At 41.0% G+C, this 23893-nt stretch overlaps 1 protein-coding gene across 3 annotated transcripts in view; it reads right to left on the minus strand.

Annotated features, from left to right (window-relative positions):
• Positions 1–1323: 1323 nt before the first annotated feature.
• LOC130361606 (phospholipid scramblase 2-like) overlaps positions 1324–23893 on the minus strand; it is a 45466-nt gene continuing 22896 nt past the window's right edge. For all 3 annotated transcript variants that reach the window (XM_056564824.1, XM_056564825.1, XM_056564823.1), the window contains exons 2-9: positions 23520–23562; positions 19945–20112; positions 17261–17427; positions 15658–15700; positions 9095–9315; positions 7655–7816; positions 5596–5757; positions 1324–1766 (exon numbers count right to left, since the gene is read on the minus strand). In XM_056564824.1, the coding sequence (XP_056420799.1) occupies positions 1728–1766; positions 5596–5757; positions 7655–7816; positions 9095–9315; positions 15658–15700; positions 17261–17427; positions 19945–20112; positions 23520–23532 (975 nt within the window). In that variant the 5' untranslated portion in view covers positions 23533–23562 and the 3' untranslated portion in view covers positions 1324–1727. The remainder of the gene's footprint in view (positions 1767–5595; positions 5758–7654; positions 7817–9094; positions 9316–15657; positions 15701–17260; positions 17428–19944; positions 20113–23519; positions 23563–23893) is intronic.

Raw genomic sequence — 23893 nt, forward strand, 5'->3', positions numbered from 1 at the left:
GTGAGCACAGGGGAGTGCTAGCCCACCCTAACTTTATAAGCCACAGTTTCTATAAAAAGGAAACATTTTCTTCTGAAGTATATTAGAAAAGTTAATGTTTTGCCAAGATGTACAAGTTCTTGTATCAGACAGTGCTTATAAAAAAAAACAAAAAAAAAAAAAAAACAAAAAAAAAAAACAGACCCATGTCTTTTTTATGACAAAAAATAAAACTTTACTATGCAAAGGTGAGGAAAATAAGGTCCAATGTATCAGAGATCCAATTGATGCAAACAATTTGTTTACCTGAATGTGACTAAACTTTATAGCTTAAAATCCCAATGTCAGGTCGTGAAGGTGGTGGAGGAGGTTACCGGCCCCACTCTAGAAATGGTTAAGGCAGTGTTTAACCAACCAGGGTGCCTGCAGCTGTTGCAAAACTAGAACTCCCAGCATCTGCTGAGAATTGTAGTTTTGCAACAGCTGGAGGCACACTGGTTGGGAAACACAGGGTTAAGGCATTTATGTCAGTCACTATCAGGAGTGGAGCCAAAAAGATTCACACCTAAAATTTAAATATAAAAAAAAACTTAAAAACCTGCACCAAACTGTCTTGTTTTAAACCTTTATATATTTTTGCTTTAGAGCTAGTAAAACATCTAATGTACAGTATATAATTTTTATATATCACATTTTTTGCACAAGGATTCCAAGAGATCTGCTAAACTAGGTTTCTATTTAAATGCCAACATCTCAAGCATTACATTCATCTTACAGTCGTATATAAGGGGTTGTTTACCTAAAAGTGAAGGTCTTAACATAGTACAAAAGTGAATACTGAAATGCCAACAGCCACTAAATTGTGCAAAAACTAACAATTATACATAAAATAAAAAAAAACATTGCATATCTATATAATTTTTTTTAAATGAAGCCTAAGGACAAACAAGACTGGAGCGGAGAGAAGTCCCCTGAGCAGGATGGAGGGGACCACAGAAGATTTAAGGGTAGGGTCGCACGTGTCGTATTTTGCTGCTGCATATTTTCCTACCCATTGAAGTCAACGGGTAGCAAAATCAGCTGCATATTTTGCTACCCATTGATCAATTTGGCTAATCTGCCAGTCTGGCACCACAATGGTTCAGCTAGGTTCACATTGCCATCAGATATATATATTGACTTGATTGGTGTCCTTCAGGGACCCAGTAGCTTACCGGCATTTAGCTAAACTCCTGCCGTTACGATGGACTTGCCGACAGAGAAATAAATATTATATGTATTTAATTTTTTATTTAATTTATTTCTCTGTCGGCAAGTCCATCGTAATGGCAGGAGTTTAGCTAAATGCCGGTAAGCTACTGGGTCCCTGAAGGATACTCATCAAGTCAATGGGATCCATCAGGACCCGGTAGTATCAGCTGTGCTCTGACCCATTTTTGAGGCCGCTCAGCAGCGGGAAGAAAAAAAAGCCCAAACAGACCCAGAATAAGACGGCAACCTAGCCTTAATGGTGGACAGCAGAAAATAAAACTACTGTACAGACATTGCATTCTACACATTTCGACTTTTAGATGACAGATAAGAAAAAGCACCTTGGCTAATCACTTTCTAGAACCTCAGTGCAAAATAGAAATCTAAACAAAATTACAATACACAAAAATAAAAAAAGGTATGAAAAATTTAAAAATATACAAATAAACTAGAACAGTTCTTCATTTCTTGTCTTCTTTCATATCCAGCTTTACATTCTAATTTTTATCTCCCGAGTGTTCAAAAAACATGAAATCCTGTAGGGAGACAAATTAATGTTTTTATTTTTTTTTACATTACTAGATGATCCAAAGTGTTACATTACCTAGTACAAATATTCAAAAGAAACTAAAAAGGAGACAGAACTGTATGACCAGCAGGTGGCAGTGTAGTCACTGGATTCTGTACTGAAGATACAGTCTGAAGTGTGCTGCTCATTTCTCTAAGGGTGCATGCACACCACATTTTTTTGCAATACAGTTCCCATATCAGGTTTTTGATGAAAAACAGATTCCTCAAAACATGACTAAACTGTATCAAAACGTGTGTACAAATTTCAACCCGAAACCGCGTACGGTTCGAAAAATGTCCGGTAAATCCGTTTGTTTTTTTTAAAGAAAAAACATACATTAACTTTTCACTCCATTTTGAATAAAGTTTGACTTGTTTGATTGAAATTCCAAGAAATAAAAAAAAAAAAAATAAAAAACTGTGCAAAGTCAAAAACCGTATGGAACTGTACGGTTTCCATTGACTCCCATGTTTTTTACCCGGACCAAAGAACGTGGTAGACTACGGTTTTGGGTACGGGGGTGGCGAATGAATAAATAAATTTTAAATCGGACAAAACCGTATAAGGCGCAAAACGGACTAAACCGGATGATGCACTTGACATGCTGTTTACACTGTTAAGTCAATGCATACGCTTTTCTATATGGTTCCGTACAGTTTTTAACTTAAAACCGCATACGGGAACTGTATAGCAAAAACGTGGTGTGCATGCACCCTAAGGCAGTTTTCCCCCCCCAACCTGGGTGGGTGCCTCCAGCTGTTGCAAAACCACAACTCCCAGCATGCCCGGACAGCCAACGGCTGTCAAAGCATGCTGAGAGTTGTAGTTTTGCAACAGCTGGGGGCACCCAACCAGGTTGGGAAACCCTGCTCTACTGTGTGCCTTAAAAGGATGTACACAGACTGATATTAGTCAGAATTGATAAATAATTATCAGGCTATCATATTTCAGTGGTCCACAAACAGTGGACCTCCAGATGTTGCAAGAGTACAACCAATGGCTGTCCAGACATGCTGGGAATTGTAGTTTTGCAACATCTAGAAGTCAGCAGTTTGGAGACCATCGTCATAGATGCTGCTTATATGTTCTGGTCTGTAGACCGAATGCTAACAATTCATCCAAAAAAAATTATAATAAAAACTTCCAAGAAAAAAAGTTTGTGCTAAGCGCTCCTATGTCCCAACATCTAATATATCCTAGTAAGTTTCCAGTGATTGAAAAATAAAACTATCAAAGTTTTTTTATTTTTTTTATTTTAAACAATAAAACTACCTACAGAGTCGTCATTTTTTTTGTGTGCCATGAGCTGTAGTTTTCAGCAGTACCATGTATGTATAGGCTTTTTATTTAAGATTTTCTGGAATGTAATGCGATCACAAATCAGCAATTTTAGTGTTTTGAATATTTTTATTTTTTTTATTATCACACCGTTGACTGTGCAGGATCAGGAATGCTATAATTTAATAGCTCGGACAATCATGCACACACACAGTGATACAAAATTTTTATTTATTCTGTGGAAGTGAAAGCCTTACTCAAGAGCAGGCCGAAGACAGGGCTCAAACTACAGATTAGGCAACACCTTGCTACAGGATGTTAAAGTTTCGTTATCTAAAAAGGTTACAACTGTGGTTTCCCATTTCATCACTGAATTTGGTTATTAGTCAATGTGTTCAGTATCATTGCTATAGTCAATGCTCAGTTGAACTTTAATATAGCCCTAGAAACCAGCTGTTTTTCTATCCCTGGATAACCCCCTTTAATGAGAACTCCAGAATATATTAAATTGCCCCCCTTACTGCCGCCAGTAAAAAAAATAAAGATGTAAATACCTTGGTCCACTCCCCCGGGGCCTCTGGTAAACCGTCTCCGGTCTCCGCCGCGATCCTCTTCCTGGTTGCCGGTGGTCGGCGAGTCATACTGCGCTCAGCCAATCACTGGCTGCAGTAAAGTCCCGACTCGGCCGGCGATAGGCTGAGCGGTAGTGTGAGAACGCTTTAGGAGACAAAATTCTTCACTACACCGGCACCTGCTGCCGGGGCCAAAAATGTCGAACTGCCGCTCAGCCTATTGCCGGCCGGGACTTCACTGCGGCCGGTGATTGGCTGAGCACAGTATGACACTGACCACCGGCAACCAGGAAGAGGATCACGGCAGAGACCAGAGACTGTTACCGGTGGCCCCGGGGGAGCAGTGGAAGGTATGTACATCTTTGTTTTTTTTTTTACTGCCAGCAGTATGGGGGACAATTTTTATATTCTGGAGTTCTCCTTTAAGGCCATGTTCACATGGCAGCAATACATTTCCAAACTAAATCCGCAGAAAGAATAGACAAGTCTATTCTTTCTATGGATGCCGGAATCGGGAAATACTGCCATGTGCACAGAGCAGCAGAATCCCATTAATAGAACGCTGCTGCAGCAGAACGTTGGTGCGGAATATTCCGGAAGAATTCTGCACTGATATTCTGCTGTGCGAACATACCCTGGGCTCACACAGCGGAAATTGTGCAGAATGACCGCACAGAAAACACGTGGTCATTTCACACATTTGCCTGTTCTGTCGGGCCTGGGACTGCTCTGAAATGTGCCCTCTCATAGACGGCAATGGATTTCTTTGCGGTATCCACAGAAAGAAGCGACATGTCTTATTTCTGCAGATGCCGGAAAATCTGAATTTCCGCGGCAGAAGCATCTGGTACGGAAATTCTGCCAGAACAGTGCAGCAGGATACCATTGAAAGCAGCAGAATGTCTGTGCGGAATATTCTGTTTGGACATTCCTCAAAAATTCTGCTATGTGAACATACCCCAAGTTTTATTAGGACACATCTGAAAATGCTGGGAATTATTCTGATTGGCAGGGGCATCTTATTCCAGGGAGCTGGTACAGAATGAGAAAAGTCTTTGAGATAAGAGGGGGATGTAGTCTAGGATCTTTGACAAAATGCAGGGATTAGATGAGCAAGGAGATGTAGGTGTGGAGATTTGTGGGTAAGAGTTTCTACTTTAAAGGGGAGCTCCACTGGCCAGCATTTGGAAGATAATATTCCGAACGCAGTTTTTGCGTTGCAGAGGTCAGCCACACCCCTTGTGACATCACGGCCATGCCCCCTCAACACAAGTCTATGGGAGGGGGCGTGGCCGACCCCCGCAACACAAAAACAGCGTTCAGAATATTTACTTCTGAAAGCTGGCCAGTGGTAATAGATTTTTGAGATGTCTGAGGTGCAGGAACATGCAATGTAAGGGGTGAAAAACTGATTCTAACATAATCCGAAGACAGCGGAAGTGCTGCCTAGGAGTTAAGGTAGGGGAGTAGATGTGGAAACACAGGAAATTTAGTTAAAAGGTTTGAGTTGTTCAAAGGGTCCCAAATTAGATAAAATAACAAACCAACAGTTACTAAAGGGGTGAGGTCTATTGCCTGAACATAGGATCAGAGAGGATATGAGACCTTTATTGTTATCTTATATTTGGGGATCTTTATTAATCAATTAATTTAATTTAATTAATTTTTTTTTTAAACCACTTTAATTCTTGTCACACTGAACTTAGAATTTGCAGTTAATTTCCCATTCACTTGCATGAGGGTGAGCTAGAGTTTTACACCGGCTTATGAAAGGACAAGATTAAGGAAGAAAATTGCTGTCATTTCATGCATTTATTTGTTTTGTCCTTAAGTGTATCCTTTGGGATTTCCCCAATTGCCAAGACTTAGGCCACAGAGATTCATTTTTCATTCTTTACAAGCCATAGATTAAAACAAAATTAAAAATCATAGAAAGTTACTTACAATAAGGAAACAGGCACCAAGAACAACGGCTTTCATCTTAACATCAAGATCCATGGGGAACTGAACGCCAAAGTTGTCAGCATCTGTAAAATACTCCTTTGCAACTCCAGACCATTGTTTGGAAATTCTTCCAACTACAGAGCTCTCATCAAGTGACTTCAGCTAAGGAGAGGAAATAAAGACAACAGGTTGTGAAAACCAGACATGAAAATTGTTTAAAAAAAGTGTGTGTGTGGGGGGGGTACAAATGTTTTTTGTATGTATAGGGGTTTAGATGTTGGATTGAATATTATTTCTGTGCAAAGTAGCTCTTCTCCAGATGATCTTGCTCTTTGGTGCCACCTAATGGGGGCAGGGTCTCTGTAAATAAAGGTTCAACCAGTTTAAAACAGCCTTGAAACATGACTGGGGATAGTTCGTCAAGACAGAATCTCTTCCAAAAGCAAATTGTACAGTTTTTTGCTAGACAGGCAGCACCTTTCTCTGTTTTGAGGATAAGGCCCCTTTCACACTAAAAAATTACTCCGTTTTAAAGATCCGTACGAAGTTCCGTCTGAAAATCAGCTGTAAAACGGCAGTAACAAAATTCCCATAGCCTATAATGGGTTTTTCTAATAGCTGTTTTAACCCGTTATAGCCAGTTATTAATAACGGCCGTTATTTTGTGACTGAAGATAGTAACGAGAGAAATAGTAACGGGAGAAATAGTGCATGTACTATTTCTCCCGTTACTATCTTCCATCACAAAAGAACGGCCGTTATTAATAATGGCTACAATGGGTTAAAACGGCTATTAGAAAAAACCATAGACTATAATGGGATTTTCTAATGGCCGTATAGGAATTTGTAGCTGCAGTTTTCAGCTGATTTTCAGACGGAACTTCGTACGGATCTTTAAAAAGGAGTAATTTTGTAATTTTGCAGCCAGAAGCCCAAAACAACTTTTTACAGATGGTTAACACTCTTTAAAAGGAGATTCTGGCTTGGCTAATACAGTGTTTCCCAACAAGGGTACCTCCAGCTGTCGCAAAACTACAACTCCCAGCATGCCCGGACAGCCAAAGGCTGTCCGGGCATGATGGGGCTTGCAGTTTTGCAACAGCTGGAGGCACCCTGGTTGGGAAACACTGGGCTAATAATTATCAGTTATGGTTCAGGTTACCTATAAGGGTCAAGCACTGACTTGAAGTGAGGTTACCTCCAATACGTGGTACCAGAGAACAAGCTCTTTATAACTTCCGAGGCTCCACACACCAGTTTAGAGCTTAGAAACCTTACCCACTCAGTCCCATAATATTTTTGCTGCATGCAGTATGAAATATTGTATCTGCTATGGAAAAAGGCAATATAAACGAAACAAATAGCAAAGCAAGGGTGCCAAGAATTTTCAGCCTCCTAAGGTTAACATAGCAAACGCTGAATTCACACGTCCATAATGCCAAGTTGCTTTATAAACCAACGCACCCAAAGACCATGCTCAAATGGGTGCAAAAAAAGTACAATACTGAAGTACATATTGAGGTGGCAAACACTATCAAAACTATTTTTTCTATTTGGTAAAGTAATTTTTTAAATCAACTGGTGCCAGAAAGTTAAATAAATAGATTTGTACAGCTGTATGCTATAGAGGAAATTTCTCTTTTTGATTTTCTTTTTTGTCTTGTCCACAGTGCTCTCTGCTGACACCTGATGCCTTTATCAGGAACTGTCCAGAGCAGGAGAAAATCCCCATAGCAAACCTATGCTTCTCTGGAAAGTTCCTGACAAAGACAGAGGTGTCAGCAGAGAGCACTGTGGACAAGACAAAAAAAGGATGCATTTTATAAAAAAAAAAAAAATAATTATAATAAATAAAGTTTTCCACCAGAGTACCTCTTTAATGAAAGGGTTTTATCAGTTCTCTCTCTCCTGTGTGTTTGCCATGTGTCACTTTGGGCATCTGACTGCCACTCTTGGGTCAGAGTTTCTACTTGCTGTGTAGTCAACTAGGCTTTTGGGCAGTAACTACCATTACCAGGAAGGATCATTTAATATACTTTCTCTTTAGAGCATTACATACCTCAAAATTCACATCTGAACAGCAGCTACATGGGATGCAGGGTCCATGCAATTTTAAGATATTTTCTTCACTTTCATTCTGTATAGTAAATTTGGGTAGACATGGGTGCCAGTTCTGTTTTATGTAGCCAACTACGTTTCCAGGAGGAGCCTGCACTTCCATCTGTCCAAAGAAAAGTGCAATATCATTAACAGGTGCTTTGCAATTTAGAGGTATCATAAAATTCATAGGTTTCATCATCCCATCATACAGTAACACTCTATAGACTCCATGCTAAACCTAGAAAAAAGGCAAAATGCTTCTATATCTGTATGGAAAGTAGATACTATCAGACTAAGACAATCTTTAAAGATAAGGGGTTGTACAGGATAAAAAAAACCATGACTGGTTTGTTAATCACAAAAACAACAGCTTTAACCACATTCCTTTTTACAGTCTAAGCTCTAGGGCAGGAGAAAGCGAAGAAGATGACACACATTTAAATACCATAAGGAACCAAAAGAAGGAAAATACTGAATATATTTTCTGTTTAAATGATATGCCATCACTACTGTACTCCAATATTTATTGTCAGCTTGAAATGCAATAATACTCCACTGCTCTAATGTTATTCTTCAACAGATGGCCACGGGCCTCCTCATAGGCGCCTCTGGAAAACTAACATTGTACCCTACAGTAATGTGCTTAAGTAGGTATTCCGACAGATTAACTCATCTCTATCTTAAGGATAAGGGAAAAAGTGTGAAATCAGGAGGGGTCTGACTGCTAATTCCAGTCCCCACTCCCGCAATCTCAAGAGTGGTGCCCCTACTAATTTTATTGAGTACTGGGGCCTGTATCAAATTCAATGTCTATAGAGGAGTCGGACAGTTCTGTACTCCCCCCATCTCTAATGGCTCCATGAACAATGAATATGTGGGGTGCCATTCAAGAGATTGTGGTGGGAGAGAAAAGGGCCCACCAGCCGGAGCCCCTGCAATCTCATATTTATCACCTTTCTGTGGAGTTAATTCAAATCGTAAAACACATTCCTAGCACATCGTTCATTTTTACAACACAGTTTAACTAAAAAGTATTAAGTACCTTAGGAGGAAAAAATACTTATGTAACAAAAATATAGAACCAAAACATTACAGTCTATGGTTGGATAATTCCATGTTTTTTCTCTTCCACCATTTCTTTTATAATATAAATATATTAATATAATTTAATAAATTATAATGTAATAATTATAATTTATTAATAATATATTAGATATAGTATTACATTTCTATCAAGGCACTTAAAAACCTTTTAGTTGGTCTGGGTTGTAAAAATGTATTAAATGTGCAGATTCCTCTGATAAAAATCAGAAACAGGACAGCAAAGCAACGCTGAGCAGAGCAACTGTATTGGGGGTTAGTGGTTATGTAAACAATAGAAATAACCCTTTCTACTTACTTTCTGCAGACAGCAAGGGAAACAACATGAGGAGCATCTGTAAGGCCGCAAGATCCGAATTACTTCCCGACCGCTGTTGTCAACAATCGCCATAGAAAATGACCGAGCAGATCCACAACAGTTCCGAGTACAGCAATCGTTCTCTTCTGCAGCAAAGTAGACTCTCTGGCCCATGCTATTCTTTATTTCATATTTGTTATTTGTTTCAAAGCCAGTGAAAGCTAAATATGGAGATAAAAGAAACAGTTATCAAAAGGAAGAATTTCATATATAACTAGAGGGATATTTGTCTCTATTAGGGGAGTACACTGCAGCACATGTAGGCCCTACTGATTGCTAATGCAGGTGCGCAGTGATGCCATGTGCAGCCAGAGAGGTTTTCTGCTCATAGCTTTGCTCTGTAAGTCAAGTATACACATAAAACATGCAATATCCGTAGAAGAAAGTAATCCTGCACTCACCGCATGGGTACTGAATATCCAGCTCCTTTCACGTGTTCTCCATCAGTTGAGCAGACATTCATGGCATGGGGTGCTCTGAGCGCCCCACACCATGCATGTCTGCTGTACAGACTGAGAACCCCTTGAAAGGAGCTGGATATTCGGTACCCATGCGGTGAGGGCAGGATTACTTTTTTCTATGGATATTGCATACCTTGATTCTGAATATCATTTGTCCTAGAACCGCCGAGGGATCAATCTATACCTGTATACCCACAGACGGTATCCTTTTTCCGTGTAGGTTTTGATATGGTAGCTATACACATAAAACATTTGATCAAAGTCTAATATAGAGATATCTATCTAATCTAACCTACCTATCTATCTATCTAATCTAACCTACCTATCTAATCTAACCTACCTACCTATCTAATCTAACCTACCTACCTATCTAATCTAACCTACCTACCTACCTACCTACCTAATCTAACCTACCTACCTACCTACCTAATCTAACCTACCTATCTAATCTAACCTACCTATCTAATCTAACCTACCTATCTAATCTAACCTACCTATCTAATCTAACCTACCTATCTAATCTATCTAATCTACCTATCTATCTAACCTACCTACCTAACCTACCTACCTACCTACCTACCTACCTATCTTGCACAGCTAGTTCCGAATATATTTCAGGAGCAGGACCAGAGTCGAGCTGTCACACCTGGACTTTCCCTATAGTTGTCTTACCAGTCACAGCACCGCACCTGATCCTTCTATGTCATGGCAGTGAAAGTGCACTGGACAAGTTGGTACTGTGATAGGGAATGATTTACACAGAACAGTACCATAGTGGGAATGTAGAAGGGGGCAATAATAGCGGATAATGACAATGGGAGGGGGGTAGGGGAGAAAACATTCTGGAGAAAGCAATGTGAACATACAGTAGTAAGAACACAAGAAAGCACACTCTCACTGTCTCTCCTGCACATTGCACGAAACCCAACTCCACTTCTTGCATTCTGTTCTGGTCTCTCTGTTAGTAGAGATGGAATACACCTAACAGTTGGCAGTGGAAGCAAGATACCTGGTGGCCAAGACTTAAAAGGGGTAGTCAGCATCTGGGGGGGGGGGGGGGGGGGTCTCCGCTATGCTTGCTCCCATGCCTAACTGAACTCAGCAGTGGCAAATGAATGATGTGAGTGTAAGACAGGGGCCAGACACCTGCAGCAGAGAAAGACAAGGATTTCCAGGCACACTAACCACCAGTTATTTTTTATATGCACACACAGGTTTCTCTATGGGCACAAAAGGAACAGATTTTTTTGTGAACATGCACTGTATTCTGTGGACATGATATTCTCCAGTGCAGGCCATGTGACAAGGAAGAGATAGGGGGGAGAGAAAGGAGCAAATTCCCCAGCCTCCAGCAAAACTGCAGGGAAAGTGAGCAGTCCTAAAGACAATACGGTATTTTACATATTAAACATGCATATAAGTTTGCAGAATAATTTTAGGGCTAATTACTACATTAGCTGGGGCATTTTTTGGAGATTCTACAATTGATGACAGTAATGCTTTAAAAGTTTTTTCTGGGGGTAAGAATCCATTTTTGGTAAATGAAGTGATTTACAAAATATGTTAGGGATCTTATAAGCTTTCAAATAGAAGGAAGTGGCCTAAAATGGTTAGTCATTTCAAAACGATCACTGTCAATCCTAAGAAATTGCAATATTAGGGAAGCAATAAAAAAAAAAAAAAAAAAGCAAGTTCAAATGCTTTGAATGGGCTTTTAAAATGGATATACTGTTAGGTCCATCTGTAGGAAAGGGTTAAATCCCCTTGCAGTTATATGCTGTTCTTTATGAATACATAATTGTACATTAAAGGGGTACACCCGTGGAAAACTTTTTATTTTTTTTTATTTTAAATCGACTTGTGCCCAATAGCAAACATATGCTGCTCTGGTCAGTTCCTAAAATGGACAGAGATGTCAGCAGAGAGCACTGTGGTCATGATGTCAGCAGAGAGCTCTGTTTTCCAAAAAGAAAACCCATTTCCTCTGTAGTATACAGACCCAAAAAAGTACTGGAAGGATTAAGATTTTTTAATAGAAGTTATTTACAAATCTGTTTAACTTTCTGGCACCAGTTGATTAAAAAAAAAAAAAAAAAAAAAAAAAAGCATTAAGCAGTTTATTAAGAAAAAAAAAAAACAGACATTGAACCAAATGTGCCAATCTGCCTAAAACCAATACTGTCTGTTTTTCCCCATAACGACCAATCACAGCTCAGCTTTCCTATCCTAACAAACTCTTGTAAAATGAAAGCAGAGCTGTGATTGGTTGTTATGGGCAAAACCAGTGTTTTGGTTTCAGTCAGATTGGTAAATGTGGCCCATTGGTTGTTACTGTACCAAGATGTCATGTAGGTCAACTGCCCCAAATGCAGCCATATGACCCGCGACCTCCTTCCCCCTACTAATCAAAGTTCAATTCATGAGAACTGAAGAGGTTCTTGAGGACTGCATATTAACATCTTTGTTAAAATCTTGTCACTTTCCTGTATATGGGAAGCTTTGAGGATGTAATGTATGGACTTTTGCCTTAGCTATACCCTACGTACATTGTAGCCAAACAGTTGTTCTCACAAGTAGAGATGAGTGAACTTACAGTAATTCGATTCGTCACGCACTTCGCGGCTCGGCGGTTGCTTACTTTAGCCTGCATAAATTAGTCCAGTTTTCAGGTGCTCCGGTGGGCTGGAAAAAGTGGATACAGTCCTAGGAGTGAGTCTCCAGCCCACCGGAGCACCTGAGAGCTGAACTCATTTATGCAGGCTAAAGTCAGCAACTGCCGAGCAGAGAAGTTCACGACGAATCGAATCACTAACTTTGCTCATCTCTACTCACACGTCTATTTTGACAGGCTTTATGAGTACGGAAGAAAAAAATATAAAAAAAATCTATGGGGGAGATTTATCATTGCCTTTAGAGCATTTTTTTTGTCTATGTTTTGGCGCAGTTCAGGCACAAGCAGCATATTTAGAGACTTCTGCGCCTTTTGATATAGACAGTTTTGCTCTTTTTGTCTACCCGTAGAACTTTTTCTTTTTGACCATGCAGTGGTCACGTATTTATCATTTGCGACTTTTGTCAAAAGTCGCTATTTTGTGCGCAAAGGTACTTTTTTTTTTTTTTTTTTTTTTTTTAGGAGCAAAGCTACACCACCTACCAGTAGGCCAGAGAATCACTTCTACCTTCCACAATTCAACCTATAACCTCTTGGGGACGACAGCGTTCCAATCCCCTTCCATGACACGCGCTCAGTGTGTCATAGCTGGGTGGTCCTAGCGGCTATCTCTAATGCCAGATATCACCAATCATGATGATGCCCGGCTTTAACCCCTTAGACACCACAATCAAATTTGATTCTAGTGTCTTAAATGCAAGTAAAAATGTCACATCAGCTCTGTGTAAGTAAATAAAAACACTGAACCTGCCAAATTCTGGACCCGGGAAAGTGTCTACTTCCCTCCCTCACAAGTGTCGAGAAAAAGTGTATGTGATAGAGCTTTTCCCACCACAGCAGAGCTGCGCAAAATTCATCATCCTGCTGCACCCGATAAATAAGATGCACGTTAGTCAAACCCACCACTCAAACATGAAAAAAATAAAAAATAGCTCTACCGTAGACATTCTTTGATAAATCTGGGCCTATATACTTTGTACACCAGCCAGCCCGTATATTTAAACTTCAGATCAGGTATGACTGATCAAGCCTGATGTGCAATTCTACATAAAGCAATGTTAACTTCGTCTTCAGTAAATCTAGTTATCTTCTTTCAAAAGTCATTATTGGATCACCTTAGCCTGGGTGTTTGGTTGGTTGCCACTTTAGCTTCTCAGAAAGTAACTGCAAACTTCCCCTCTGCATATTCTCTGTCTAAACCATATGTGACAGCTTCTGAGAAGTCATTGCAAAAGGAAACAAAACTAGTAAGTGACTTTGGCTATAATATGGATACTAAACAAATATATACTGTAAATGTACATTTTTGCTAAGATATGCCATAGCAAACATTGTAAGGAGTCCAGCCTTTGGAACCCTTCCCCATCCCCCAATTTGGATAACAAAGATTCTTTGGTTTGTTTGGAACATTGGGCTGGGAAAATGGTTAAAAAGCCACAGTGCTGTACTAGTGCTGCAGTCACTGCTTTCCAAGGACCAGGTATTGAGCAGTGATGGCACATGTCTTGGCGATATGCCTTTAAAAACTAAGGTTGTTTTTCTATCTATTTACAGTTTTAACATAACAGATACGGGTTAAACTTGAAAATATTCTACTCGGGTATGCAAGTAGTAGCAGGATTATTATGCAGCTTAAAGGGGTACTCCGCTGCTCAGCGTTTGGAACAAAATGTTCTGAACGCTGGAGTCGGGAGCTAGTGACATCATAGCCCCGCCCCCTCAGCCGTCACACCCCCTCCCATAGACTTGCATTGAGGGGGCTGGGTGAGACGTCATGAGTGGGTGGGGCTATGACGTCACAAGCTCCCGGCGCCGGCTCCAGCATTTGGAACAGTTTGTTCCAAATGCTAAGCAGCGGAGTACCCCTTTATCTTAAAACAGCAGAATTGAAAAAGGAAAGACATAGAAACACAGACCATAAGATCAGTTTTTATCAGACTTTCATCAGATCGCACAGTTAAAGTGTACCTCTGACTTTGATGATAGCATCAGTAACTAACACAACATATATGTTAAACAAGATCTTGCTCCCACTCTTTTACAACCTCCATATTCAGTACAGAAGCCATGCTTTAATGTTGCCGTTTATTGTTTGAACTGGAACAGAGGCTTTGCACAGATGTCTGACTTAGAAGAGTATGCAACATGAAATAAGATTTGTTCATCAACTACCGTATATACTGGAGTATAAGCCGACCCGAATATAAGCCGAGGCCACTAATTTCACCCCAAAATCCCAGGAAAAGTTATTGACTCGAGTATAAGCCTAGGGTGGGAAATACATCATCCCCCCCCCCCCCATGTCATCATCCAGACCCTCATCATCATCACCCCGTCATCATCCCCCCTTCATCATCACCGCCTGTCATCATCCCACCCCCCCCCCCCCTTCATCATACCCTTATCATCCCACACCCCCCCTTCATCATCCCCACATGTCATCAGCCCCCCCCCCCCCCCCCCTTCATCATCACCGCTTGTCAATGTCTGATACAGTGGTCTTCAACCTGCGGACCTCCAGATGTTTCAAAACTACAACTCCCAGCAAGCCCGGGCAGCCATCGTCCGGGCTTGCTGGGAGTTGTAGTTTTGAAACCTCTGGAGGTCCGCAGGTTGAAGACTACTGCGGCCTTCGACATCATCCAGCCCCTGCCTCTCACCCCCTTTAGTTCTGTACTCCCCTCCGCTCGGCGGGACGTTAGGGTGCGCTGGTCCGGTGCTGCAGGACTGTCCGGTAGGGAGGTCGTCCGGTAGGATAGTGGTTCCGGGCTGCCATCTTCACCAGGGGGACTCTTCTCCGCGTTTCGGGCCCAGAATAGAGGCATTGGCTTGACGACGACAGAGGGACGTTGGTAATGAACGTCCCTTTGCGTCGTCGTCAAGGCAACATGACTATTCCGGGGCCAGGCCCGAAGCGCGGAGAAGAGGCCCCCCGGTGAAGATGGCAGCCCGGAACCACTATCCCACCGGACGACCTCCCCACCGGACAGTCCTGCAGCACCGGACCAGCGCACCCTAACATTCCGCTGAGCGGAGGAGAGTACAGAACTAAAGGGGGGGGGCTGTATGATGTCGAAGGCCGCAGTGGTCTTCAACCTGCGGACCTCCAGAGGTTTCAAAACTACAACTCCCAGCAAGCCCGGACAACTGATGGCTGCCCGGGCTTGCTGGGAGTTGTAGTTTTGAAACATCTGGAGGTCCGCAGGTTGAAGACCACTGAGGGCAGAGAGTTCACTCGAGTATAAGCAGAGGGGGGTGTTTTCAGCACGTGCTGAAAAACTCTCCTTATACTCGAGTATATACGATATGTAAAGAGTGTTCTCACTACACTTTATGTTGATAATTTGTTTTATTATCAAACTATAACCTACCTTCCAGTAGCTCTACTTGTTGATGAACAAGAAGTTGGTCTATCTGTCAAAACCAAAGCATAAAAAGTATCAATAACTTAGATCCAATAAATTAGAAGATCCAGAACAAAATAAAATAAAAAATTATAAAAATTGATTTATTAAAGAAAAGGGACTTTAGTTAGATATAATGTGTGCAGCCCTACAAGACAAAAGGCTTCTGACATTTACAAGTACAGTAACAAAACATTTTAGTTCCTCATGTCAGAAGTGCGATAACAAACGTGAAATAAAAAAAACACTGTGGGAACTAAGGGACATTGTTAAATTGCATATACGTTTTTAAAAGAGCAATTAAAATTTAAAGGGGTACTCCGGCGGATAACAATTTTTTCATATCAACTGTCTCATGAAAGTTTAACAGATTTGTAAAGTACTTCAATAAAAAAATCTTAATCCTTCCAGTACTTTTCAGCTGCTATATGCTACAGAGGAAGTTAAGTTGCTCTTTTGCGTCTGATCACAGTGCTCTCTGCTGACCTCTCGGTCTGTGTCAGGAACTGTCCAGAGCAGGAAAGGTTTGCTATGGGGATTTGCTCCTACTCCGGACAGTTCCTTACACGGCCAGAGGTGTCAGCAGAAAGCACTGTGGTCAGACTGAAAAGAACAACTCAACTTCCTCTGGAGCATACAGCAGCTGATAAGTACTGGAATGATTGAGATTTTTGAATAGAAGTAACTTACAAATCTGTTTAACTTTCTGGAAGCAGTTGATTTGGGGAAAAAAAAAATTAATAAATACTGGAGTACCCCTTTAAGTCATCCATTCTTTTTCCTTATTAGACTTTATAAAACAGCTCAAAAACCTTCATCACAAGTGTTCTTGATGCAAGAACCAAAACCCCAACGACAAATCCAGAGGGCTATTAGTCCTAAGAGTGATGACCCATGCTGTACACTTTTACCCTATGGTAAGGTGTGTCTTTTTTTGCTAATGACACAAAGATATGTATCCTGGAGGGATATGCCAAATGGAAAAGGATTTAGGAAAACTAGAAGAATGGTCAGAACTCTGGGAACTGAAATTTTATGTGTATAAGTGCAAGATAATGCAACTGGGGAGTAAAAACCCTCGGGCAGAATATAGAATATTTGACACAGTCCTGACCTCAGTATCTGAGGAGAGGGATTTAGGAGGACCTTAACATGTATTGCTTGGAAGAAAGAAGAGACAGAGGGGATATGATAGAGACTTTATATACATAAAGGGAATCAACACGGTAAAGGAGGAGAGCATATTTAAAAGAAGAAAAACTACCACAAGAGGACATAGTTTTAAATTAGAGGGGCAAAGGTTTATGCAGTCATATCAGGAAGTATTACTTTACTGAGAGAGTAGTGGATGCATGGAATAGCCTTCCTGCAGAAGTGGTAGCTGCAAATACAGTGAAGGAGTTTAAACATGCATGGGATAAGCATAAGGCTATCCTTCATATAAGATAGGGCCAGGGACTAATGATAGAATTCAGATTATTGGGCAGACTAGATGGGCCAAATGGTTCTTATCTGCCGACACATTCTAGGTGTCCAACTCCCCATTCAAAAAATATAGTACACTATTTACCTGAGATAGATATTCTAATCCAGGTGGACAGTTGGGATCTGATGGAGGTGCTGGCATCCATGCAGATGCTGGGCCACCTGGACCCATTGGCTGGTTTTGAACAGGAGGGCCTCCTGCATATGGGCCTCCTGCATATGGGCCATAGTTAGGCTGGCCTGGTGGTGGACCTGAAAGCAAATCACAAGCTATATAAAAAGAAATACATAACATGCAGCTTTCATCCTTTATTTTTGCAGAGCTTTGACACACTGACCACTTATATGGGCCACTGAAGAATACAACAAGTCATTAAAGAATCACACTGAAAAACATCAAGAAATTTCAGGGCTTTCAAAAAGATCAGAATATTTAAAGTGGTACTCCGCCCCTAGGCATCTTGTCCTCTATCCAAATGTTAAGGGATCAGATGTCTGATCGTGGGGGATCTAGCTGCTAGGACCCCCTGCGATCACATTGCAAGCACTTGGCGTTCTTAACTCTATGTTCAGAAAATAGGTTCTGGCGAAGAGGGGGCATGATGTGGCATAATTTTCAGAACACCGGGGTCCCAGCTGCCAGACACCTTATCCCCTATCTAAAGAATAAGGCATAAGACATCTAGGGGTAGAGTACCCCTTTAATTTGGTCAGGTTTAGTAATTTAATTTTAGTAAAGTAATTTAATATAGCTACGAAAAGGATAAACCATAAATGTTTGAAATAATAAAAGCAGTATTCATTTCTTAAAAGGCTTAAAGGGGTACTCCAGTGGAATTTTTTTATTTTCTTTTTTTTTAATCAATTGGTGCCAGAAAGTTAAACAGATTTGTAAGTTACTTCTATTAAAAAAAAAAAAAAAAAAAAAAAAAAAATCTCAATTCTTCCAGTACTTATTAGATGCTGAACACTACAGAGGAAATTATTTTCCATTTGGAACACAGCTCTCTGCTAACATCACGAACACAGTGCTCTCTGCTGACATCTCTGTCCATTTTAAGAACTGTCCAGAGTAGAAGAAAATCCTCATAACATATGCTGCTCTGGACAGTTCTTAAAAATGGACAGATGTCAGCAGAGAGCTCTTTGTATTATTCAGCAGCTAATAAGTACTGGAAGAATTAAGATTTTTTTTTTTTTTTTTTAATAGAAGTAACTTACAAATCTGATTAACTTTCTGGCACCATATGCATGGAAGAAATCCCTGAATGTATTTGTCTGCAACTGACTGGTAAAGACAACACAACTGATGAGTTATCACAGTTGTATCCTATGAATAGCAAAGCATACTGACACTAACCCTTCCCCATAGAAGCTTAGCAACATGAAACCCCTATCATTAAAAAAAGGCCTACAAAAATCAAAGATAACTTCTTCTGTACAATATAGCATACTTCAGTGCCATAGCCAAAAGATTCCCATACAATGTTCAACAGCTGTCGGCCGACATCGTTCCCCCCCCCATTCGCTTATGGAGAGAGGAAAGAAGGCTGCTGCCAGTCATCTCTGGTGGTGACCTTTCTCTAAGGAAGAGAGGCATTAAAACTCAACATGCCATTGATGTTTATAGAGACACTGAAGGTAGCCATACACTTTAGATCATCCTAAGGGCTTTGCACCACACCTGTTCTTAGGTTGTCTGTGGTATTGCAACTCCATTCCATGGAAGTGAATGAAGCCAAGTTGTAATACCACACACAACCTGAGGACAGGTGTGGTACTCTTTATCTATTACTTGGTAAACCCTTTAAGGTTTCTAGGGAGCATTAGGCTCTTAAGCAGTGTTTCTCAACCAGAGCGTCTCCAACTGTTGCAAAACTACAACTTTCTGCATGCCCCGACAGCCTCTGGCTGTCGGAGAATCCTAGGAGTTGTAGTTTTGCAACAGCTGGACATACCCTGGTTGAGAAACACTGCTATATAGCATGACAACAACCCCCCCCCCCCCCCCATGTTCTGCTGAACAGATATCACTTTGGAATGCTAGAATGTCATATTATCAACAGTCAAAAATAACCGTGGAATGCTGTGGAACACAAAAAATAAAAATAAAAAAAAAATAAAAAAAACACCACACTTCTAGATGTAACATCATGCAAAAGCCATTTAAAGCATAAGTTTTTTTTTGAAGAAAGAGAGAACAAAGAAAGAAAGAAAGAGAACAAAGAAAGAAAGAAAGAAAGAAAGAAAGATCTAAATGCACTGCACCAATGGAGGTTGTAAACATAAACCATTTAATCCCAGTAAAATGTTAAAAGCCAATTATGGATTCAGGCCATTAGTGTTATCTAGGAAATGTGCAGCACTATCAATATCAGCAATAAGTAATATCATTTTACAGCATCAGTAGGTTTCAGAATGTTCAATTCAATCACTATTAAAGGGGTTCTCCAGTTACAAATATTGATATCCTTAGGACAGACCATCCATTTCTGATTAGAAGAGGTGCTGGGGGTCTGCACCTGACAATCAGCTGTTTGCCGGACCCATTGTGGCTAGATATCTATAGTGAATGGAGCCTGAAGCAAACAGCTTTGTGCACCGCTCAGTGACTGAAGGTTACTACAGTTCAGCTCCCATCTCAGGCCTAGCCCGAGGATAGGCCATTATTAGTTGTGTTACTCGAGAACTCCTTTAGTTAAAACAACATTATCAAATTAACAAAAATACACAAAAACAAATTGAAAATTTGGCTATTGTCAAAATTACCTTGGTATACTCCTGGTGGGGGCTGTGCATATCCATAAGGACCTGGCTGAGGAGGCATGGCTTGAGGTGGGTAACCAGGAGTAGGATAATTCACTGGTGCATAACCTTGAGCTTGATAGCCTGGACCTGGGTTCATGGCAGGAGGGTGACCAATGTCGGAATTTGGGTCTTGTCAATAGAAACATGAAAGATGTCAGCAGAAAAATATAAAACACCTGGTCCATCTAGTCTGCCCATTTCCCATTCCTTCCTTCTAGTCCTATTGTTTTTTCTTTTCATGAATGGAGTAGCGATGATCCCTTTATTGGCTAACTAAGAAGCTTTGTATAGCAAGCTTTCAAGATCTCTTAAGTCCAGTCATCAGGCATGTTACAAAATAAACGTGAAGAACCTCTCTTAAATACAGTTCTAGCTGGCATGGTTACATGGGAGAACAGACATGATCACCCTTGTGTAGGACAGTTCTTTGATCAGTGAGAGGTGGTATACACAGAACATTACATCTCTTAAGAACATTTACAACATGTATACCGTATTTATCGGCGTAGAACACACTTTAAATTTTAAACTAAAAGTCTGTTATAACCCCATAAACTATTTCTGGCCCTGCAGAAGCCGCAGCAGGTCAATGATTTAAAGCGGCCTCTCTAAATCATGTAACCGCAGCAGCTTCAGCAGGGCCAGAGTCCCACCGTAGCCCCATTCCCATGTCCCTACTCATCCCTGACTTTCATATTTACCTGTCGGCACGCTCCTGCACTGTCACTGTGCACTGCATGCTGAAGAGTGACGTCCTCAACGCAACATCCTCGTCAGTGCACACCGCCACCAGAGGCTGCAGGAGCTCGCCGACAGGTAAATATGAGAGCCGGGGATGGGGAAGGATGTGGGAATTGGGCGGTGGCGGGACTCTGACCCTGCAGAAGCTGCTGCAGTTACATGATTTAAAGCTGCCGCTTTAGATCATTGGACTACAGTGGCTTCTGCAGGGTCAGAATTGGTTTATCGGCATATAACATGCAATCTGATTTTAACAAGGACATTTGGGTAAAAAACTTTTTTTTTTTTAACCCAAAACTTCCTTGGAAAATTTAAGGTGCGTGTTATAGGCCAGTGCATGGTATACCCCGATAAATACTGTATTTACAAGATCAACCCAGTTCTTTGATCAGTCAATAGTGGTGTAATGCCAATATGAATTGTATATAAAAGAGATTTTCTTCACATTTATTTTATAACATGCCTGATAAAGGGACCTAAGAAGTCTTGAAAAAAAGATTGCAATCTACATCTTTTCAGTTAGCCAATAAAGGTATCATCGCTACTCCACTCATCTCCTCTATTTCTCAGGCTAACAGTACAAACCCTCATCTTTTTATGTAAGGATAGATGCTTTTTTTTTTTTTTTATCCCAGGCCCCATTTACTGTGGATTTACCAACCACATCTATCAGAAGTTTGTTCTACTTCTCTTTCAGTAAAATAATATTGTCTCATGTTGTCCCTCAGATTGTGCCACCTTGTTATTGTGTTTAAGGTCTTATAAAACACTTCAAACCTAAAACCTTAAATAGGTTAAAGGGGTAAATGATGTCCCCAGTTTCCTCCAGACTATACAGATTTAATTCTTCAGGTCTTTCCTAATCTGTATTATTGCTTAAGACCTTCCACCATTTTTTTCTCAACTTATTCTATTCTGCCAATAAGGTCTCTAAAGCAGAATACAGTATTCCAGATGTGCACTCACTATACAAGGGATTACAATCTACCTCTTTCTATTTGTTATACCTCAAGCTATGCAGCCAAACATTCAGATTGATTTCCTTACTTCCTGGCTGCAGGCTTCTTATTTCATGTTAAAGCTGTCACAGATCACTATCATAAATCCTTCTCTTCTGAAGACTTTACTAACACAGAATTGCTAATATAATACTCTAACAGAGGACTCCTCCTGCTTAAGTAAATTATTTTACATTTGGAAACCCTGAATTGCAGTTATTGTTGTGACTAGAGATGAGCGAATTTACAATAAATTTGATTTGTCACGAACTTCTCGGCTCGGCAGTTGATGACTTATCCTGCATAAATGAGTTCAGCTTTCAGGTGCTCCGGTGGGCTGGAAAAGGTGGATACAGTCCTTGGAAAGAGGACTGTATTTACCTTTTCCAGCCCACGGGAGCACCTGAAAGCTAAGCTCCTTCATGCAGGATAAGTCATCAACTGCCGAGCCGAGAAGTTCGTGACGAATCGAATTTACTGTAAATTCGCTCATCTCTAGTTGTGATCACTTTTCCATATTACATATTTATATTATTTAAGTATACATTCCCATTCATATTACCATATATACTCGAGTATAAGCCGACCCGAATATAAGCAGAGGCCCCTAATTTTACCCCAAAAAACCCAGGAAAAGTTATTGACTGCGGACCTCCAGATGTTGCAAAACTACAACTCCCAGCAAGCACGGACAGTCAACGTCTGTGCGGGCATGCTAGGTGTTGTAGTTTTGAAACATCTGGAGGTCCACAGGTTAAAGACCACTGCGGCCTTCGTCATCATCCATTCCCCCTTTTTGTTTTGTACTCACCTCCCCTCGGTGAGCTGGTCCGGGCCATCTATGCTGCACTAGTGACGTTACCTTGACGATGACGCACAGGGACAATGCGCATGAACGTCCCTGTGCGTCGTCGTCAAGGCAATGTCACTAGTCCGGGCCCGAAGCGCGGAGAAGAGCCCCCCCCAGGTGAAAATGGACAGCCCGCAACCACTAACCATCCCCACCGGACGGTCCCTGCAGCATAGATGGCCCGGACCAGCTCAGCCTAACTTCCCGCCGAGGGGAGGAGAGTACAAAGCAAAAGGGGGGGGGGGGGGGCTGGATGATGGACGAAGGCCGCAGTGGTTTTCAACCTGCGGACCTCCAGAGATTTCAAAACTACAACAGCCAGCATGCCCAGACAGCCGATGGCTGTCCGTGCATGCTGGGAGTTGTAGTTTTGCAACATCTGGAGGTCCGCAGGTTGAAGACAACTGAGAAGGGATTGACAGGCGGAAAGTTCACTCGAGAATAAGCTGAGGGGGGCGTTTTCAGCACGAAAAATAGTGCTTAAAAACTCTGCTTATACGCGAGTATATACAGTAGTAATGCTGATACAAAAATAATAAATAATTTCCAGTGTTTAATAAAACAAATAAAATGACTACAGGCTGCTAAAACTGGCTTAAAAATTAAAAATAAATGTACTGCCCTTTTGGTGTTCCTCATTGTGCCTGCTGTAATGACATCACACTGTGCATGGGCACTGCAGACAGTCACTGGCCTCAGTGGTCAATTGCCGTATGTAGGTAAAGACTGCTGAGGTCCCGGACTGGCTGTGGGATAGCATAAACAATATATGGGATGTCACACTGCAACAGGACCAGTGTGGGACACCAGTGCAGAGCAAAGGCAGGATTAGCCTATAGTCCTAGAAATCCCAGAAAACGCCTTTAATAAAGAGGTAACAAAGCCTGGTATAGTAATATATAATAAATGATATCTTCATTATAAATTAGAATAACAAATCTCATTACCTTTCATTTCCATGGTTGCAGCAAGAAGAAAAGTCTACCGTTTCTAAAAGAAAACAAGAGGAAGACCGTGAGAAAAGAAAGGAAACGAAAATGAAAGTACTGCCAGTGTCTGTGGGCAGAGCATTCAGCAAGTGAAAAACAGGAAAGCTAGATTATCCAATGTAAGATAAAGTAGGAGAAAATGCCTGTCCTGCCAACAGATGCAGTGTATGTGTACAAGCTTCTCAAGGTGCAACGGAAAGAAGAATAAAATAAGAATTGTTTCCAACGCGCCTTCATTCATAGCTCTCGAGAGGTCATACACAAGGGATATGGACTGTTGCATTTGCGTATAGAGACATAGAAAGACAAAAAGGACAGGACAGTTGTCACTA

The sequence above is a fragment of the Hyla sarda genome, chromosome 3 (assembly GCF_029499605.1).
Source record: "Hyla sarda isolate aHylSar1 chromosome 3, aHylSar1.hap1, whole genome shotgun sequence".
Classification (NCBI taxonomy): Eukaryota; Metazoa; Chordata; class Amphibia; order Anura; family Hylidae; genus Hyla; species Hyla sarda.